Source organism: Neofelis nebulosa, chromosome 6 (genome assembly GCF_028018385.1).
Source record: "Neofelis nebulosa isolate mNeoNeb1 chromosome 6, mNeoNeb1.pri, whole genome shotgun sequence".
In the NCBI taxonomy this organism is placed as follows: domain Eukaryota; kingdom Metazoa; phylum Chordata; class Mammalia; order Carnivora; family Felidae; genus Neofelis; species Neofelis nebulosa.
The window spans coordinates 148,168,788-148,188,201 of NC_080787.1; the positions used below are offsets into that span (position 1 = coordinate 148,168,788).

The following is a 19,414-nucleotide window of genomic DNA, read 5'->3' on the forward strand; positions in this document are numbered from 1 at the left end:
ACTCGTCTTATCTCCCAGCCAGATTGCACAGTCTCAGGGGAGAGTGACCTTTCCCTCCATAACCGGCACAGAGCCGTGCATACAGTAAGTGACTAATAATCTCCCCTGGAATGAGGTTGTCAAGAGGTTAATCTGCAAGGATTGAAATTGCTAATGTTGATAATGGGACCTCTCTTTAAAAAACCTTAAAAAAATGTGTTAATTGTCCTGTAAACCTTTCGTATCATCATGATAAAGCCGGAGATTTGTTTCCAGTGCTTATCTTAAAGGATTGTGTTGTGCTCTGATGTTGGCGGTGTTCTTAACCTCCACATGAGCATTTTTTTAGAAAACAGCTTTTGTCTCCATCTCAAGAGCCACTTTTAGGGAGGGGGAGGCTGATTTGCTAGGCACGTCCTAGAAAAACTGGCTGAGGAGTTGTTTTTTTAAAAAAATTTTAATAATTAGATGAGATCATTGAATTTGGAAGCCTGATAGCTGCGGGCAGTGGACCCCGGACACCAGATGTAAGCGTGTTGAGACGTGTGTGTGGTGTCCATTCCAGCAGAGTACGTGGCTGATGGACTCCCTGTCCTGCCTACCTTGCCGGACTCAGGGAACAGAGGGGCGATGGGGCGGGGAGCAAGGAAGGACCTGGGGAAGTTTGCATGGGGAGGACGGGGGTGTGCCTTATTCCTCCGTTTTCACTTGAACTAGCCACTTCTGTTTCATTATCGCTAAGCACCTTGGTTGCAGTGTTTTCCAAAGAGGAAATGGGAGCAAACCCAGCACCCAGATACAGTGACCACAACACTCTCCCACACATCTGCCCTCGCGTGGCCGGGGTGTTTGGCCAGTTCATAAACACGCCATGGTGATGACCTAATTATAACAGAAGTGTCACGACCTGGCAGGCGGCAGGGGACATGAAGACGTTTGGCCTGAAATCCTCTGACGTGTCCAAGGCTCACACTCGGCTTCTGCTTTTCACCCAGTTCCCCAGCACCCAGCGGAACGGGACCCGGGAGGCGCTGTGACTGGGGATCTGGTATGAATGAATCACGGCAGAGACTGCCAACCGAGAGGGAGATTTACGGTCTCCAGCCTTAAGTTCTCCAAGTTTCAGACGTGGACAGGGGCTAAAAGTCTCTCCTGACGTGGCCCGGGCTGCAGGCCCAGGCAGACGTCGTCACTCTCTCTGTGCTGCTGCTAGGGAACCGCAGCGACTTCTCAATGACGTTTAATCCATCCTCTTGTGATCCTTCGTGTTGTACCGAGATTCTAAAATTAAGACTGGAAACTGAGAAGAATACCTTCGGGGCCCTCCAGCCGCCACCACGTTTGCACACAAAGTAGGGACTGACATTTGAAATCCTTTACTTTCTAATTCCCAGCCAGGGGCTCACCCTTATCACCACGGCGTCCGGACCGTGTCTGAGCCCCAACCCTGCACGCAGCTCTGCTCCCTGTCTTGCCTGTCCCCCAGTGCCCAACACCCTTTCTACCTGTGGCATCCACTTGGGCTCAGGGCCCTCCAGTGCCCCTCCTGCCTGAAGCTGTTGCTCAGCAGTTTCCTTCCAGAAAGGCCCACACGTAGTGCTTTATGCCAGACGTGTTTGGTGAGATGGACACTTTTGACCGGTCTAGATCTGCAGTCAGTGGGTCGGCACGACGTCTTAAACTCGCTTTGCTGCACCAAGGGGATTTGTTTCAAATATAGATGCCTGGGTCCTACCCCCTTGGGTTCTGATTCACGGATTCCTGGATGGGGCCCAGTGATTTGCATTTCCATGTAGAGCTTCCAGTGCTGGGGTAGAAAGATCCTCCTTGGAGAAACACAAACCTAAGATGTACCAACCTGCCCCTGCCTCCTCTCTCCTGATCCTTTCCTATTTAGCCCTCTCTCGGTGCCGGCCTTAATGAGATCCCTATGTGATGGTTAATTTTATGTGACAGCGTCGCTGGGCTGCACTACCCAGATAGGTGATCAACATTATTCTGAATGTTTCTGTGAAGGTGTCTGGGATTAGATAATACTCAAATTGGTAGACTTTGAGGAAAGCGATTGCCTTCCATAGCGTGGGTGGGCCTCATCTAATCAGTTGCCGGCATGCATAGAACAAAAGCCTGACCTCTCCTGAGTGTGAGGGAATTCTGTTGGAAGATGGCCTTTGGATTTCATCTGTAACATTTGCTCTCCCCTGGGTTTCCAGTCTGCCAGCCCACAGTGCAGACTTTGGACTTGTCAACCTCCTTAATCTTGGACACCAATTTCTTAAAATCTTTCTCTCTCCGTACACACACATACACACACACACACACACACACATACATTTTTCTCATTTTTCTTATTGGCTCTGTTTCTCTGCTCTCTGATACACCCTGTGAGAATTTGAACTCCACTCCTTCTCACTGCAAAGTATATATAGTCAACCCCCATGCCAGAATCTCCCAGAACAAGGCCTAAACCTATCTGAACAACCCAGAAGCCCTTAAAAATGCATGTTCCCAGTCTTCCTCCCGAGACTCTGACCCAGCAGAGCCTGGTGGGCCATGAAGTCTGCACTTACAGAATTCTTGGTGATATTTCGGTATGTGACTCTAATTCGTTTCAGCATGTGAGTTGCAATAGGGTAGAGCATGGTGAAAGGCACGGAAGTACGTAAGAACCAATCTGTCTAGCAAGGAGTCTACAATGCAAGTGAGGACTCCCATTGTGCAGTGTTTTGGAGTGACAAGGACCACCATGACCCGTTGCATGGGGTTGAACACGGTCACCCTTAAATTCACGTCCTTGCCAGAACCTCAGAGTATGACCCTGTGAGAAATAGGGTTGTTACCAATGTAATTAATTAAGGTGAGGTCCTACTGGAGCAGGGTGGGCCCTTAATCCGTTATGACTGTCGTCCTTATGAGAAGAGACTACAGAGACAGACAGAAGACAGCCACGTGGTGGGAAGCCGAGTTGCTGGCTGCCACCAGAATCCATGACAGTGACATGGAACAGATTCTTCCTCTGAGCCCCAAGAAGGAAGCAACTTTGCTGACCCCTCGATTCTGGACTTCTGGCCATCAGAAGTGTGAGAGAATAAATTGTTGTCTTAAGCCCTGCTGTTTGTGGTACTTGGGGATTATGGAGGCCCTGGGATACTCCTACACCCAGCTGCCTATAAACAACTAGAAAATTGGTCAGAATATCTTGAACCACTGTTTGCAGGCACTGGATGACTGGCAGCACAGGTCTGTGACCCATGGGGGGAGGCAAACAAACAGGGTGGGGCAGCACCCTTGTGAACACCCAATGCAGTCAAGGCTATGCTGGAAAGTTCTGTGTTTGCAGGGCCTCTTGGGTCCCCACTGGGCGACATTTCCCGTGAGGACCAGCAGCTGGTTATCCAGACCTCTGTATTCCCAGCTTGAGGCCACGCAATGTTGTTCAGATTGGGCCCTGAGTAAATCATTGAGGAATACTCTTAGACCGTGTTTCCTAAGCCATCCTGCGGTTGAAGGTTGGGGTCCGTGACCGTGGTTCTGACCCTGGCTGGACATTGGACTCACCTGAGGAATTTTCTCAGCCTGTGGATGCTGGGGACCTGTCCCAGACCAGTTAATCTCAGATGTAGAAGAGGGGTGGGATCCAAGCATTAATGTGTTTAAGACGTCCCCAGGTAGTTCTGCCCTGCAGCCAAACGGAAGACCCATTGATCTATATCTTAATTTTCCAAACTTCTTTTAATAATCCTGCTCAAACCTAATGTAAACTGATTTTTTTCCCCACAGGTGACTTATGACTTATTCCTCCACTCTACTAGAAGTGCATTCTGCCCTGAATTATCCCAAGCAGGTGGCATTTTGTTTCATGGCTATGGTCATGTTGGTGTCCTCCCACCCAGACCAGGCACTTTTTGCTTTGGCTTTCGAATTCTGTGATTAGTTTAAGCAAAACTACTGTAATCGGATCTGAATTGTCAAGTAAACCATTGTCAGAAAGATCTTCCTGTGGAGTCATTGCTAGCCTACACTACCCAAGTCTGAAGTGGAGGGGACAGGATGATGAATCTGGAAAAAAGGTTTTGAAGACTTTTTTGTTGCCATTTTTGGGGAGAACCACACAATAGCTGTTCTCAAATGTTGAACTTTTATTTTGCTTTGTCTTAGATAGAACATTGGGTAGACGTATTAAGGAGGCAGGTTTGGAATTATTATAAACATTGATTTTCAAAGAATAAGAGTTGTCAAAATACAGAAGAGACTGTCTTGTGAAACTGACAAATTCAAGCCTTGGACATGTCTGTACTTAATGAAGAGAAAAATCTTGCTCTGAGAAGATGGTTAGATAGGTGGTTTTGAAGAATGGTTTTAATTCAAAGGTTTCCTGTTGCAAAACTACTCTGAAAATGTACACTTCAGGATAGGTCTTTGACTTCTGGGAACTTATTTCTGGCCTTTGGTTATAAGTCTGTTGGCTCAAAATATTTCCGATGTGCATCAGAGTCGTATCTCAATAAAAATCAGTGTTTTAGGGGCGCCTGGGTGGCGCAGTCGGTTAAGCGTCCGACTTCAGCCAGGTCACGATCTCGCGGTCTGTGAGTTCGAGCCCCGCGTCGGGCTCTGGGCTGATGGCTCGGAGCCTGGAGCCTGTTTCCGATTCTGTGTCTCCCTCTCTCTCTGCCCCTCCCCCGTTCATGCTCTGTCTCTCTCTGTCCCAAAAATAAATTAAAAACGTTGAAAAAAAAATTTAAAAAAATCAGTGTTTTAAACTCCATTTTAACATTTATCCATCACTATTGTTCTTTTACTTCAACCAGAATAAAGTCAGAACCTTTTATTTGTTGGTGTGTAAGTGTATATATACAAACAACCAAAGGGGTCATTAAGATTCTTCACTGTCAGTCTAAAAATCCAGGTTATTTCTTTTCCGTTCTTCTGTTTTGTGACTTGAAGCCTCACAGGATATGAAATAACATTGCTTTTACCCCTCATATTGAATGCCTGTTTTTTATGTAACTTTTCGTCTTTACTTGTGTCTACCTTGATTGTCTCTGACCCTTTAGAACGTCTGTTATACTTTAAAAAGCTGCCTTATGATGCTCCTTAGAGTCTTGAGTGATTTTTATCCAAGGCTTATTTCCCCAATTGGATCCATCCGTGTCTCCGTCTGTCCATATGTTCACTCATCCATCCAGTTCGTTTTTTCAACGGACATTTTACTGAACATGTACTACGAGCGGTGTGTTATTTTAGGTCCGGAAGAGACAGCAATAGCAAGAAGTATTTCCCCCTCTCTAGAAGGTCACAGGGGAGGAAAGACACATGTAATCAACCGAACGTATAGATGCAGATAGGAAGATAGTGCTAAAGTGAGGATTTGCCCAAGATGTTACCGGGACAGGGGCGCCTGGGTGGCTCAGTAGGCTGAGCATCTGACTTTTGATTTTGGCTCAGATCATGATCCTAGGGTCCTGGGATTGAGCCCTGTGTTGGGCCTCACACTGACAGCAGGGAGCCTGCTTGGGATTCTCTCTCCCTCTCTCTTTGCCCCTCCCCCAGTCAACCCCCCGCCCCCAAATAAGTAAACTTTTTAAAAAAATTTTAAAAAGATGTTACAGGGACATTAAGGCACCGCCCAGTTGTCAGGTTAGGACAGACGGGTGGTGGAGCTCAGAGATGTCTTTCCAGAGTGGTTTGGGAGAACCTTCATCTGCGTTTGCAAGGAGGAGTGACTTTGGCAGAAGAAAGCGAGGAGCAGAAGCCTCGGGCAGAGGGTCCAGGAGCTCGTCGCCGGTGTCATCCACTCCGTGTCCTGTGTGGAGTCCACGTGTAGGGACTGAAGGGATCTGAAATTCATTTGGGAAGTGCACTTGCAGGGGCATGGTTCTCTAAAGCTGGCACCTGGACGTCTGAAAGCGGAACGGAAGGGAGAGGATCTGGCAAGGTCTGTAGACGTTTTGGTGGGGAAATGAGAGCACTGTTTGGCTAGCGAGAAGAGTGGGCTCCCCTGGGGATTTAAATGCTCAAAGCTCAGGTTGGCGGGACCCTAGAGAGCTGAACTGAGACTGCTGAGCAGGGCTGAAGAAGTGTATGCTCTCTTGACTTCTACTGTCTGCACTTCCAGAAGGAAATCGGGTGAAGGGCTCTTCCCTCTGTGCATCTCTGGAGCACACGCCCCTTCTCTGGCCTGACTTTTCACATGTTGGAGTACAATTCCTTTCCCTCTATTGTTCTCATTCATACTCCTGTAACCATTGAAAAGGAGAGTGACATTTTTATCCATCATTTAATGATTCCTTTGTACAGAGGAGAACGTCTGAAATAAGGGATGATTGGTGTCCAGCTGGACAAATAACAAGAACAGGCAAATCACCCCTCAGAAAACCCAGGGGAGATTTTACCTAACTCCTCAAGGGCAAAGCTTCAGTGTTCCAAGGACTAATTATCTTCTGTACGTATCCAGTATGTTTTGTGTTTTACTAGTCAGAAATAGATGTCACTGTATCACTATGGAAAACAAAAGACCTACGTGTGTAATGCTCAGTTTAGCTTTTCTTCAATAGGAGTGAAGCTTTTATTGCTGTTTCTGAACTGGACTTCCGTGGCATGTGCCAGAGTGGAAATAAGTCAGCCCTCCCTGGTCATGAGCAGATGAGGATGTCTGGGCTTTTGTGTTTCTGCCTCTGCAGAGCTGGGCAGGGCTCCAGGGAGCCACTGGAGAGGAGAGGGAATGGCTGGGGAAGTCTTCCTGTCTGTCTGTCTATATGTGGCTATCTATCATCTGTCTATCCATCCATCCATCCATCCATCCATCATCTATCAATATCATCCATCCATCCATCCATCCATCCATCCATCCATCCATCCATCATCTATTATCTATCTACCTACCTACTTACCAGTCTGAGGCTTCATAATAGGGGTAGCATGTGTCAAAATTGGGCCTAACATTCATAGTAAGCAAAGCTGAGAATGTTACATAGCTCAACCTCTAACTAAACTGGATCTTCAGTAAAACTTGAATTTAGCTTTTGTGACTCATTTTAAAGTAATGAAATTTAATAAGGGCAATGTGAACCCAGTCTTGAGGACAGAGAGAGGCACTCCTCTGCAGATTTTGTTGTCATTGTTTTTAAGAACATGATTAAAGGCAATGAGACCAGTCATGTGATAACAGGGATACATTTAGAGACAAAAATCTAACTGTAATAACAGTTCATCACTGTTAAAAATAACACCTACCTCCCGAGTGCAACACTGTTTACTAGTTCCTATGATGTATTGAACACTGTGTTGGCACCAGAGACAGCCAGGTGACACCGTGGTCCCCTCCCTCCAGGACGGTTCACTTGGTGGTGAGGAGTCACAGTGGTGGATGACAGAAGGCTCCAATCCTGAAGGAGCACATCTCTAGTGGAGAAGGCAGAAAAGGAATCTGTGGGCTGGAGGAGGTGGTGGGTGCTGTGGGGGCCAGCGGTCACTGCCCTTAAACTGAATATTTAGCACCAGTTACACAAGATGCCTTACATGATTGCTGAAACTTGTTTGGTTCCTGCTAAAACAGAGAGTACCCTTAAGGGGAAATTAAGATAACAAGAAGTCACTCCCAGATGCTGGTTTATATTCGTGGAGTATTTTTGTGCCTTGTGTGTATGTGTGTGTATATCAGCTCCATTAAAGTCAGCTGTCACACTTGGTTGGAATACCAACATCAAAGAATATATGGCATAATGCTATTTACAGGAGAGGGATTTTTTTTTTTTTAATGTTTATTTATGTTTGAGAAAGAGACAGAGTGTGAGTGGGGGAGGAGCAGAGAGAGAGGGAGACACAGAATCTGAAGCAGGCTCCAGGCTCTGAGCTGTCAGCACAGAGCCCGATGCGGGGCTTGAACTCACGAACCGTGAGATCATGACCTGAGCTGAAGTTGGAAGCTTACTGACTGAGCCACCCAGGCGCCCCTAGAGGGATTTATCTGCGTATATAACATTTAACATTTTTAATATGCCTTCCAAGAAGGCTTCTGGCCTGGAAAATTATAAAGGAAAATTAAGTAGAGAACCAGAATTACAGAAAGCTGGGAAATACTTTGCTGGGATTTCTTCACACACTGGACATGGATTAGTAAGTGACATGTATATATATTACATATTATATAATTACATATATATCATATATATATATAACATACATATATAACATATATGAACAAATTTTTTAAATTATTGTTTGAATAGATGCCAGTTCTTAGCCTGCCAGAGTGCACGGCTCTCCCTCCTGCCCTGGGAGAGCACCAGCCAGGTAGAAAGGGTGGTGTCACAGCATAGGAACTGCTTGGGCACAATCCTAGTCATGGGACCAACTATGGAGCTTTTGAAGAACTCAGAAAGGCTCTTTATGGACTTTATTCTCATTGACAGCAATGAGATGCTAATAAAATGCATTAGGTAAGAGGGTGATGTGTTTGGATGCAGATGTGGGAAGATTACTGTGGCCGCCGACTGCCGTGTGAGGGGCAGGGAGACCTGGAGGCTGGCTGTAATCTAGGTGACACATGATGGCGGGCTGAACTGGAGAATGGAGAGAAGTGCATGGATGCCACAGGGGAGGTAAAATTTGCCGGGATTTGGGACCCGCTAGTCAGGGGGCTAGTAAATATCATCGCATTCAGGATGTGGGTGTTTTTATTTTTCACATTAACGAACTATTATAGTTAGATTGCCTCTCACTCTCTGTTCTCAAGACTGAATTCACATAGCCCTTCATAAGTTTCTTTACTTTAAAATGAGTTACAGGGGCGCCTGGTGGTTCAGAACTCTGATTGAATCGAGGCCGCTACAGTTCACCACCAAGTCAGAGAGCACAGGTCAGGTGCAATTTTGAAGGGCGTGTGGATAAGAAGGAAACCCATTCAGATCTCAGAATCCGGAATAGTGGATTGCTGAAATGAGGTGGCCCAGAACAGGAGGTGAACACAAGGAGTAAAAAAGGGGGGATGCCTAACACAAAATTACCTTAAGTGAAGAAAAACTTCACTGCACTTACATTGAATATTTAGCACTAGTTAACTGAGGTTTCTACACCTGGTGCCTTCGGTGATTAGTTAAATGTAAGTTCATTTGGGGTTCATGCTAAAATAGATAGCATCTTCAAGTGGAAATTAAAACAACAAACCACGCATCTCTCAAATGTTCGTCTATATATCAAATATAGACTTGCAAGCAAGCTTGGAGACCTGAAGATAGGCCACAGGCTCAGACAGTCCTCAGGAATTGTTTGTGAACCAAGACTTATCCAAATAATAAATAAATAATTAATAGATACTTTAACACTTATTAAGTATTAAAATACTTAAATATGATTTAGTGAAGATAAAGTTACCAGATTTGGTCATACAACTGTCTCAAGAGACAATTTGAAATTCAGTAAGTAAGAGTGCTTGTGTGCCCAAATCATTTAATCATCTTACCCAATCTTGGTGGAACTGCATTCCCCTCACAGCCCTGGGTAGCTCAGTAGGTTAAGCGGAGGACTCTCGGTTTTCAGCTCAGGTCTTGATCTCACAGTTCCTGGGATGGAGTCCCACTCTGGGCTCTGCACTGACAGCGTGAAGCCTGCTTGGGATTCTCTGTCTGCCCCTCCCTCACTTGTGCATGCACACACTCTCTCTATAAAAACAGCATTCCCCTTTCCAGTCTTTCCGAGCTGACATCTGCATAGCCGCCGTCACACTGGCTGAGATGCTATACGCTCGCTTGTTTCTTTTTCTTTTTTCTTTCTCTTTGCCTTGCTTAACTAGGATGTTAGCTCGACCAGGAAAAGATACGCTCTGTTTTGCTCACTGCTATATCCTCACTATCTAGTACAGTTCCTAGCACATATATGCATTTGATAGGTATTTGTTGAATGAATGTTGTTGAATAAATAAAATGAATGTCAGTACAGACTACCGTGATACGGTAGATTGACGTAGAAATTTCTGGAAGGTACTTTGAGAGAAATATAGATAATTTCACAACTGCCTTTAAATATGATCATATTTAAAGTTTTCTATCTCAGCCAGTTTTCTTACCAACATTCATCCAACGCGTGTTTTACATATTCGAGCTCCACCGAATTAAGTTTTAAAAACCAGCACGTTTGAATGAACAGAAATATACTTAATTTTAAAAGATGCTGATTTTGAATTTACTCTGGACTTCACCCTGTGGGAAGTTTTGTAAATATGTGCAACTTAAAACTGTGAAGCCCCAAGTCCTCTCCAAGGGCACAGGATGCACTGGAATTTCAAGAGTATTACTGTAACTCTGAAGAAATCTGTAGAATTCTTTTCTCCACACCGTAGCAGCACTCCCGCTCGGGTTTCCGGAAGATCAAAACCACCTTGTGATACTGAGGCGAGGTTAGATCAATGTTCTTTTCTGCCCTGTTGATAAGAGGGTAGCTTTAATGCTCTGCGTGTCCCGAGACTTTGTTTAGTCTCAGAAACCCGAGTTTCACGTGCAGGCGGAAGGCTGCACGTTCACCAGTGCGCCCCACCCTCCCCCGGACTCACGGGACCCTCGGAGCCCCCAGGCCCGCGTGTGGGTCGTGAGCGTCTGCGTTGCACTGCGCCCTATTTCTGAGCATGGCATCACCTTTGGCGGCGATCCATTTGCTAAAGTGGATCAAAGTCTCCGGTCGCCGCCTAATCCGGGCCGCGCGGCCCCTCCCGGGGTCCCCCGCGCCAGCCCCCACCGGCCGCCCCGGGAGCAAGGGCGGGCACGGCCCAGCGCACACACCCCGCTAGCGAAATCAGGCGGCCGTCGCGGGCCCCCGGCCCCCGGGCCAAGTGGCCCCGACGTGCCTCCCGGGCCGCCGCTCGGTCGCCCACGCCGCCGGCCCCCGGCGCCGTTCCCCGCGCCCCTCCCCTCGCCGGCTCCCCGCCCGTCCGCTGCCGCGCCCGCCGCCGCCGCCGCCCTCGGAGGCTTGTCCCTCGCCGCCCGCCGTAGCCCGGCGCTGGCCGGTCGCCGTTCCCAAGATGGCCGCGGCGCGAGCGGCTCCTGCGGCGGGCTAGAGGCGGAGGCGGAGCCGAGTCACTCCCGCACTTCGGGGCTTCGGTTCCCCGCGCCAGGCTGCAGCTTACCGCCCGCCGCGGCCATGCGAGGCCCCGTGCACGGATGAGAGAAGCCGCCGCCGCCGCCGAGCTGGTCCCCCCGCCCGCCTTCGCCGTCACCCCCGCCGCCGCCATGGAGGAGCCGCCACCGCCGCCGCCGGGACCCGAGCCTGAGCCCGAGCCGGAGCGCTGCCGGGCGGCGAGGTGAGTGGGGGCTGCCGCAGCGGCCCGGCGCCGAAAGCCGGTCGCGTCCCGGCCTGAGCTCGGTCGGAGGCCAAGGGGGCGTGGGGGCCTGCGCTTCCCGCCAGGTGGTGAGGGCAGCATCCAGGCTCCGCGGCCCGGGTCAGAGGGGCGGGGTGCAGTCCTGGGACCGAGGGCACCGCGGCCGAGTCTGCCGAGGGACCCCTGCCCGAGACCGCGGGGCCGCCCGAGCGTCCAGCCCGCCGGCCCTCGCTGCAGCTTCGGTGCCCGCCCGGAACGCGGCGGGGCCGGGAGCGTAGTGGGGCACCCCTGGTCCTGCGGGAACTGTGACCTCGTCCCCGCCGCCAGCTTCAGACCGGGGGCCGCGCAGAAATTGCTTCCATCGTGGCTAAACGAAAAATGCTCCCTCTCCTCTGCCTCAATTCGGGTGAAGAAGTAGACACTCGTGAAGCAGACACGCACTGGCGGTTCCCCTGCGTTCTCCTCCTGCCCTCCTTTTGCAACCCCCCTCCCCCTTTCGTTTGCTTGCCGTCTCTCCAGTGCGAAACTGCACTTCGTCTCCGCAAACAGGCTGGTTGGTTTCCCTTCCTGAGGGCCCTTTACCGCCTTCAGTAGTAGCATTGTGCAGATTGTTGCTCACGCGTGCACGTAAAGTCCAGGATTGATTTCTCTAAAACTTTGCTACCGCCTGAAGCTCTAAGATGGAACTTTGGTACCCAAAGCATTTGTTGCATTCTGTGCCTTAGAGACTCTGTTAATTCGTTTCATGTCACCTTTTTTTTTTTTTTTTCCTGATTGGGAAGTCAGACTCACCGTAACTAAGAATTTACCTCTTGTATTGCCTGTGTTTGTATGTTCAAACGTCCTCTTACCCCCTGTCCTTTGCATCCCAGAGTAAACTTGCAAACTGCTGCCCCCTGTCCCTTATAGTGAAAATACCTGCCGAGTTCCTCCTGCATTACTGTCTTGCTCTGTAGTTCCACGAATAAGGCGAGTGTCTTTAGTTTTCCTGCTTCAAGACATTTAAAACAATTTCTGTAGCTGTAGTTAGAACTGAACACAGGCGCCATATTCTTGCTTGTCGACCGGGTCAGCCCAAACAGATTTGTTTTATTTTTATAAGTTGTGAAAGTCATTCTTCGTTTCCCTAAATTCTGAGATACTTCTGTGAACTTTTAAGGAGCAGCTTCTGTAAATAATAGTACATGGTGTAATGAGAATTCATTTTGTTCCTTTTGAATGCATCTAGCATTTTTAGAAGTTTATCAAAAAGCTTATTGTATGAATTTGTTAGTAGGTTATCTTTGGGCATTTTGACTCATTTAAGTTTTTCTTTAAGAATAATAATAGCGAGGGGCTCCTGGGTGGCTCAGTCCACTAAGCATCAGACTCTTGATTTCGGCTCAGGTCAGGATCTCATGGTTTGTGAGGTTGAGCCCCGCATTGGGCTCTGCACTGACAACAAGGAGCCTGCTTGGGAGAGAGGGAGTCTCCCTCTCTCTCTGCCCCTCCCTTGCTTGTGCAAGCATTCCTGCTTTTTCTCTCTCAAAACTAAATAAACTTGAAGAAGAAGAAGAATAGTGAACACTCATTAACTACTTAAAATGTGCCATTTTCTTTGCTTCCTTAATCCTTACAACAACCCTATTAGGTAGGGCCTGTTATTTCTCTTTACGAATGAAGAAACAGAGACACAAAGGTTAAGTGTCTTGTCTAAGGTTTCACAGCTAGTTGAACTCAGGTCTGGTTGCACATTACACAACCTTAAACACCCTGAAGAAGAGGCGTGATTTTTTTTTTTAATTTTTAAAAATTTTTTTAACATTTATTTATTTTTGACACAGAGAGAGACAGAGCATGAGCAGGGGAGGGGCAGAGAGAGAGGGAGACACAGAATCTGAAACAGGTTCCAGGCTCTGAGCTGTCAGCACAGAGCCTGACGCGGGGCTCGAACTCACGGACCGTGAGATCATGACCTGAGCCGAAGTCGGACGCTTAACGACCAAGCCACCCAGGTGCCCCGAGGCGTGATTTTATTACCCAGATGGGCAGATCAGAAGTTTATAATTCTGTGTAGTGGTACTTTGGAAAGAAATAGATGTGAACCTTCTTAGGTAAAAGTAAAGAGAGAAGTGGAAATGTGCTGAAAAGGGACTGTTTCGCCAACTGTAAAAAGAAACCTTGATTTTTCAGTCAGGTTTTGCTCTGCCTTTGTTATAATAAAAATAGGTCAGGATAAATGGGCTTCATCCAACTTGAAGTGAGCAGCAGTGTGCAGAACAAGAAGATCTTAGAAATATTTTTCTTAGCAACATTGCAGTTAATTTTACAATAGCAAATCTGTAAAACAGATTATTTGACAAAGCTGTTATTTTGTCTTTCATACACCATCATTGTCACCACCACCTGTTCAGTACACAGAGCTGACCCCTGACGGACTTACTGTAGATCATTAGGACAACATGCTTCCAGGATTCTGCAAGTATTTATTTGGACTGCTTTTATTTATGTTTGTAACGATTTTAAAGAAGCTCCATATGCGTGTTCAAAATGACAGATGCCACATTTTAATCCTGGAGACCAATGACGTGGTGATTTGTGCTGCCAAGGTAACTGGTCTGGGGACAGACAGAATAAAACTCTTCGGCCATCTTTGTTCGTGTACTTTATGTTAACATGTCATTGATTAGGAAGGCTGTTCTAATGCCCGGGTCTTTTGCAGAACGCAGGTCTGCACATGTTGGCCAGCGCACCGCCGTGACCGGTGCCAGCCCTGCACATCTGCTTGGTGCGTGCTGACGTGAGGGTCACACAGTCACCAAGGAACACAAAACAGGTTGAGAGGTGACAGTGCTAATAGTTGTACTGCCTACAGGCGGGCACCGGGTAGTTCTTGCCCTTGCTTCTGATAAGGAATTAGAAGGGTGGCGGCTGTTCGTGATTTAACTTAGAAGTAAACATGTCTTAGAATTTTTCAAGCTTCTGGGTCATTTGTAGGAAGATCCTGAGATGATAAAGAGAGACGTTGAAAACAATTTGGAACAATTTACTTTTGGGATTTCTTGAATCTGCACTTAAAAAAACACAGAACTCGGATATTAAGGCTGGTAAAAGACCGCTCCTATCTGTAACTTTTCGTTTAAAATACATATGTTAAAACAGCCTCATTGTTCTCACTTCTTGACCTTGAAAAGTGCATGTTACGTGAACTTTAAAATCGCCCTTTTTTAAGCCAAGGTACCTTTATTTACTATTTATGTAATATGTTGCCATAAGTTCATTTGAAAAAAAAAATGGGTTTCACTACAAAAGAGTTCTTGAATCTCGTGTCCCTTCTCTCTCTCAACTTGAATGTCCCCTTTGAGCCTCCGTGTTTCAGTCTTGACATTGGAGGTCACCTATCCTCCCTAGCGAAATCCGCCTTCTGGTGCAGCTGCAGACTGCCTGGGCCGCCTCAGTGATGGGCGTGGCTTGAGACCATTACAACGTTAGATCCCATTGGTGGGGGTGGCTTCCGGCAGAGAAGCAGTGACCATGCAGCAGCAGCAGCAACAAAGGGCTCCAGCGAAGGCAGAAGCTTTCTCGCGTTCTGAAGTGGGGACAGCTAGTCTTTCAAGAAGGACTTTGTAGTTCCCTTTAATGGTCATATTGTTGGAAGTTGCTTCTACTTCCTCCCGTGTCTTCTCTCGGTGTCTTGTAAATCTTGTTCTGAGCTCTACCTGAAAAATGGGGATGTAAGGATTTGACTGCTTACTGGATACATTTGCTTTAATAACTTCCTGTTACTTAATAATTCCTCATTCCTCAATGATTATCTCTTTACTCATAGCATTCTGTTGTCTCAGCCTTCTTACTTGACTCGGTGGTATCCATTCCTTTTGGAGACGTTTGCACGTTGCCTAAAAGTAGACCTTTGGAAATAGTTTCTTTAAAGAGAAAATAGAAGAAATGTCAGAAAAGGAGTTTGGGCAGTGACTGCTGTGGGTCTTTTTGAGCTGGCATTCCCTCGGCAGGATAAGTTCCAGGTCCTGTGCTTCAGCCCCTGCTCAGCTTTGTCTCCACTGTATTCTTCTTGCCTGTAGAAAGCCAGAGTACAATTAGGAAGCGGATTGGCGAACATGACATCAACAAGGGAAATTGGTCGAATGATCTTAGCAACTCATGTTAACAGACCGGGGAGGTTGGCTTGTACCTCCTTCTTCTAGTATGAGAGGCGTGTGACAGAGTCTTACTCGTAAGCTTTCATTTCCCTAGACTCTGCACAGGCTGCTTTTTTCCCCTTCTCATCACTCACTTCCCTCCGCTAGTTGCGTTATACTGTGTTTGTTTATAATCTTCAGTCTTACTTTAATTAGACTATGACAGACTTTGCTTTTCTGGCTATACTTTGAGGTATGTTGTATCCTTGTCCCTTAGAGACATTTGTTTAAAAAAACCCTCAGTGCTAGGTTTTTAGTAGTGGTAAGTCTCAAGGTCACCTAACTGTCTCCACCCACCGCATAACCCACCCCCCTGAAGCCACCCCCCACAAAGAATCCTGGGCATACTTTCTGAAAAAGGTGTGGCAGTGGTTGCTGCTTTCATAAAATGCTTTTTGACTCTCGGGAGTATTATGTTCAAAAAAAGATCATGATGGTATGTGGTTTTTCTGGATTTAAATCATTAAAATGAAAAAATTTAGAACCATGTTAGAATTCAGTGCCGCTATTAAAACCCCCGCTTTTTTAAAAAGAATATTCAGTGACATGGAAACATGCTCATGATAGAAGTCCTTCCAGAAAAGGCTTTATAGATAAGTGGGACCTGAGTACCTGGTTTTAAAAAGATTCTCAAGTAGTTCTGATGTTTACATACCCATCACTGCATTCAGTAACAGAGTAGGAAAGCTTTTTGCAGAACATAGCAGCCAGAACGTGAGGTGGCTGCACAGCTGGTACGTATTTCTCCGCCAGTGTGTCTGTCCTTCCTTTGCCCTCCCTGTTCCCATTGTCCTCTCTTTCTCTCTTGGCTCTAGCTCCCTGCTTCAGGTTGGACCTGCCATCGTCCTCGGTGTTCCTGGCCGTAGGGATGGACACTTGACCCGAGCCGGTTCTTTGGAATTGGAGCTGGAGGAGAGCAGTGCTCTTTTTAACAACTATACATATGTGTATAAAATAACCAAAATGTATATAATGTGGAGTTCTGAGCCTGCGGCTGGCTCCCTGAAGCTATAGTCAGTCTCATGGAGAAGTACTTTGCTTTCAGGCAGTAACATTAATCCCCAGAGAAAGAGCAGAGGGGTCAAAAGGGCTCTTTGGTCAATTTCTTTTTATGCTAGGTTTACCCCCATTTTTCTCTTGATTTGAAATGTGAGTTCATAAATTCTCTATTTTTGCTTAAATTATGAATAGTTTGAGTTGGGCTTCTTAATCCTAACTAATGCTCAGTATAGATCCCATTTTGAAAAAGTATGTATCTACATAGGAAAAGGATTGAAAGGATACATACTAACTTTTTCCTAAGTTTTTTGTAATTACCATGTTACATGTTCTTATTTTATAATAAAAAGCTAATTATAGAGCCTAAATGCTTAACTAGTACATTTATAATTTTACGTGTCCTTACTTGGAATTGTTACTAAAATTGGAATTGAGGAGATTCTATATTTTATATAAAGAGAATATGGTTGCCAGAATTTAAATTAATTATTTTAATTACTTAAATTTTCTTTTTTAAAACGTGTTTTTAGTATCTATGAACTAACTGCACTGACTATATCAAGATGGTTTTCTTTCATTACCTCATCCTGGGTAACAGAATTTATAGGTTAGAAATAACATGAGCAGTGGGGCGCCTGGGTGGCTCAGTCAGTTGAGCGGCCGACTTCGGCTCAGGTCAGGATCTCACGTCGAGCTCTGTGCTGACAGCTCAGAGCCTGGAGCCTGCTTCAGATTCCGTGTCTCCTTCTCTCTCTGCCCCTGCCCTCCTCATGCTCTGTCCCTCTCTCTCTCAAAAATAAATAAACATGAAAAAAATTTAATAAAGAAATTAAAAAAAAATAACGTGAGAGTGACAAAAACACAGTGTTTGCTTCATGATAGTTTCCATATTTATAGAGCTATTTAGAATATATATCTTCGTCACGTATATTATGTTAAAATGCCTTCCCCTCTCTAAGAGGCCTATGCAAAACCACCGTGTTTTCAAAGGAGCATTATTCCTTTGGAAAGTAGGTGTGGTAGGTACTTTCTTGTATCTCAGACCTCAGACTCATATAATGGAGTGTGATTTGCCATAGATATTTATTCACTAACAGCATAGGCAAAGTGAGAATTTGTTTCTTACCTGTAAGAACATTCATTTGACATATTTTGCAGACATCAGTGGAAGTATTAGTCTCAGGGATCATTTGGATGCCAAATGTTTATAAAGTAGCAGGGAAGGCTATTAAGAGGATATTAGGCATTCTGTCAAAAGCATTTCGTAAGTGGATTTGATTTCAGCATAATTTCAGAAGAAATAAGCCTTCTGTGGAGAAGAGTGGGTACTAAGCTTTAAAGCTGATCAGATTTGGGGCGCCTGGGTGGCGCAGTCGGTTAAGCGTCCGACTTCAGCCAGGTCACGATCTTGCGGTCCGTGAGTTCGAGCCCCGCGTCAGGCTCTGGGCTGATGGCCCGGAGCCTGGAGCCTGTTTCCGATTCTGTGTCTCCCTCTCTCTCTGCCCCTCCCCCGTTCATGCTCTGTCTCTCTCTGTCCCAAAAATAAAATAAAAAACGTTGAAAAAAAAAAAAAATAAAGCTGATCAGATTTGATGTTTTCAGTGGAAGCTTTTTGTGCATGTGAGCAGGCTATTTGAGGATACTGCCGAACTGTAGAATGTTCTGAATAGGGCTTCTTAGAGGACAGCTAGTTGGGAGACGTAAAATTAATAGAAATTGTCAACCTTTTTACTCTGTCAGTGGGAATATTTTGGAAGGAAATTTAATACATGCATTATTTTTATTGTGCCATTAAAAATCCTAAAGTCTTTTTATGTAGGAACCTAAAAATGTCATTATAACTTGATTTTCTTTCGTTCTTATTCGAATAAGGAATTAAGCACTTACAGTGCCAGTCTTACGGGTGGTAGGACTGTTACTATTTATTTCGTCCCACCTCTCAGTCGTTGCTTGTAGAATTACAAGAATTGGAGCTGGAAGGGAATTTGGAGCCGTGCCCTTCATTTTAGAGATGAGAAAAGACACCTAGAGGGGCTACTGCCTCACCAAGGCTACAGTTGAGGATCCAGGTCTCCAGGCTCTTGCTTCCCTTCCTTTTATGTCACACTGTGCTCCCCCGGTTAGGGTCCAAAGCTAAAGGTGCCCTTCAGCCACCTGACTGCCTAGGCCAGCATCCGCTCATACCCACGTGACCAGTTACTCGGCAACTGGGGGATACTGTATTTCCTGGATTGATTAGAGTTTACAGCATACAGCCGTGATGAAAGATTCATTTTCAGGAAAAAATGCACCTCCCCAGCTCCCCCGAACTCGTTGTACACACCTTTTTTTTTTTTCTCACGAAACTTTAAGTTCACAGAATAAAGAGGAACCACTGCTCAAACCTTTTTAGTTACCTTGCAGTTCTTTTCTGTGCTCAGTCTCTAGATTAAGCAGACAGTAAGATTGTCATTTCTGTTCTGGGGTAGTGATATTGAAACTCTGGCCGTGACTGTGACCTACAGTAAGAAATAAATTTTACAACAGTATGTGTATGTTATATAAGTGAAATAAAAATTTATCAGGTAACGTTTGGCCTTATATGATACACTCTGATAATTCTGTTCTGTTAAAAAAGTTGTTCACCATGATGCATTAAATTGATTTTATTACCCACAAATGGGTTGTGACCCTCACTTTGGTCTGTGAAAGATGTGAAAGACAAAATGCACTGGATAATCTCAGTTACAAAAGCATTTGGTACATGGCTCTACCAAAAATAAAAAAAGGTGCTGTTGTACTTTGTCCCTTGTCCCTTGAGATTAAGTCAGGAGAATGACACAGCGCTTATCCACTGAGTGATAGTGGTGAAGAAGGTGGGCGAGGTTAGGATCTGAATATTTCTTCCTTGAAAACAGTGTAATTTCCTCAAGTCGGGAGTAAGAGCACATCTTACCCTGGCCCTTCCGGG

The 19,414-nt window shown here is 45.9% G+C and overlaps 1 protein-coding gene and 1 long non-coding RNA gene across 10 annotated transcripts in view; one reads left to right on the top strand and one right to left on the bottom strand.

Moving 5' to 3' along the window:
- Positions 1–10,109: 10,109 nt before the first annotated feature.
- Positions 10,110–11,211, bottom strand: LOC131515153 (uncharacterized). Its single transcript, XR_009263476.1, has 2 exons — positions 11,096–11,211; positions 10,110–10,396 (listed from the first exon to the last, which is right to left on the bottom strand). It is a non-coding gene; the product is annotated as an uncharacterized LOC131515153 (long non-coding RNA).
- The window catches only part of MAP3K4 (mitogen-activated protein kinase kinase kinase 4), a 114,066-nt gene continuing 105,567 nt past the window's right edge, over positions 10,916–19,414 (top strand). For 2 of the 9 annotated variants that reach the window (XR_009263474.1, XM_058735842.1), the window contains exon 1: positions 10,916–11,269. Coding sequence is in view for 7 of the 9 variants with exons in the window: in XM_058735842.1 (XP_058591825.1) it covers positions 11,130–11,269 (140 nt within the window). In the remaining 2 variants the exon portion in view is untranslated. The remainder of the gene's footprint in view (positions 11,270–19,414) is intronic. The other 7 variants (XM_058735838.1, XM_058735836.1, XR_009263473.1 and 4 more) reach the window with 6 other exon arrangements.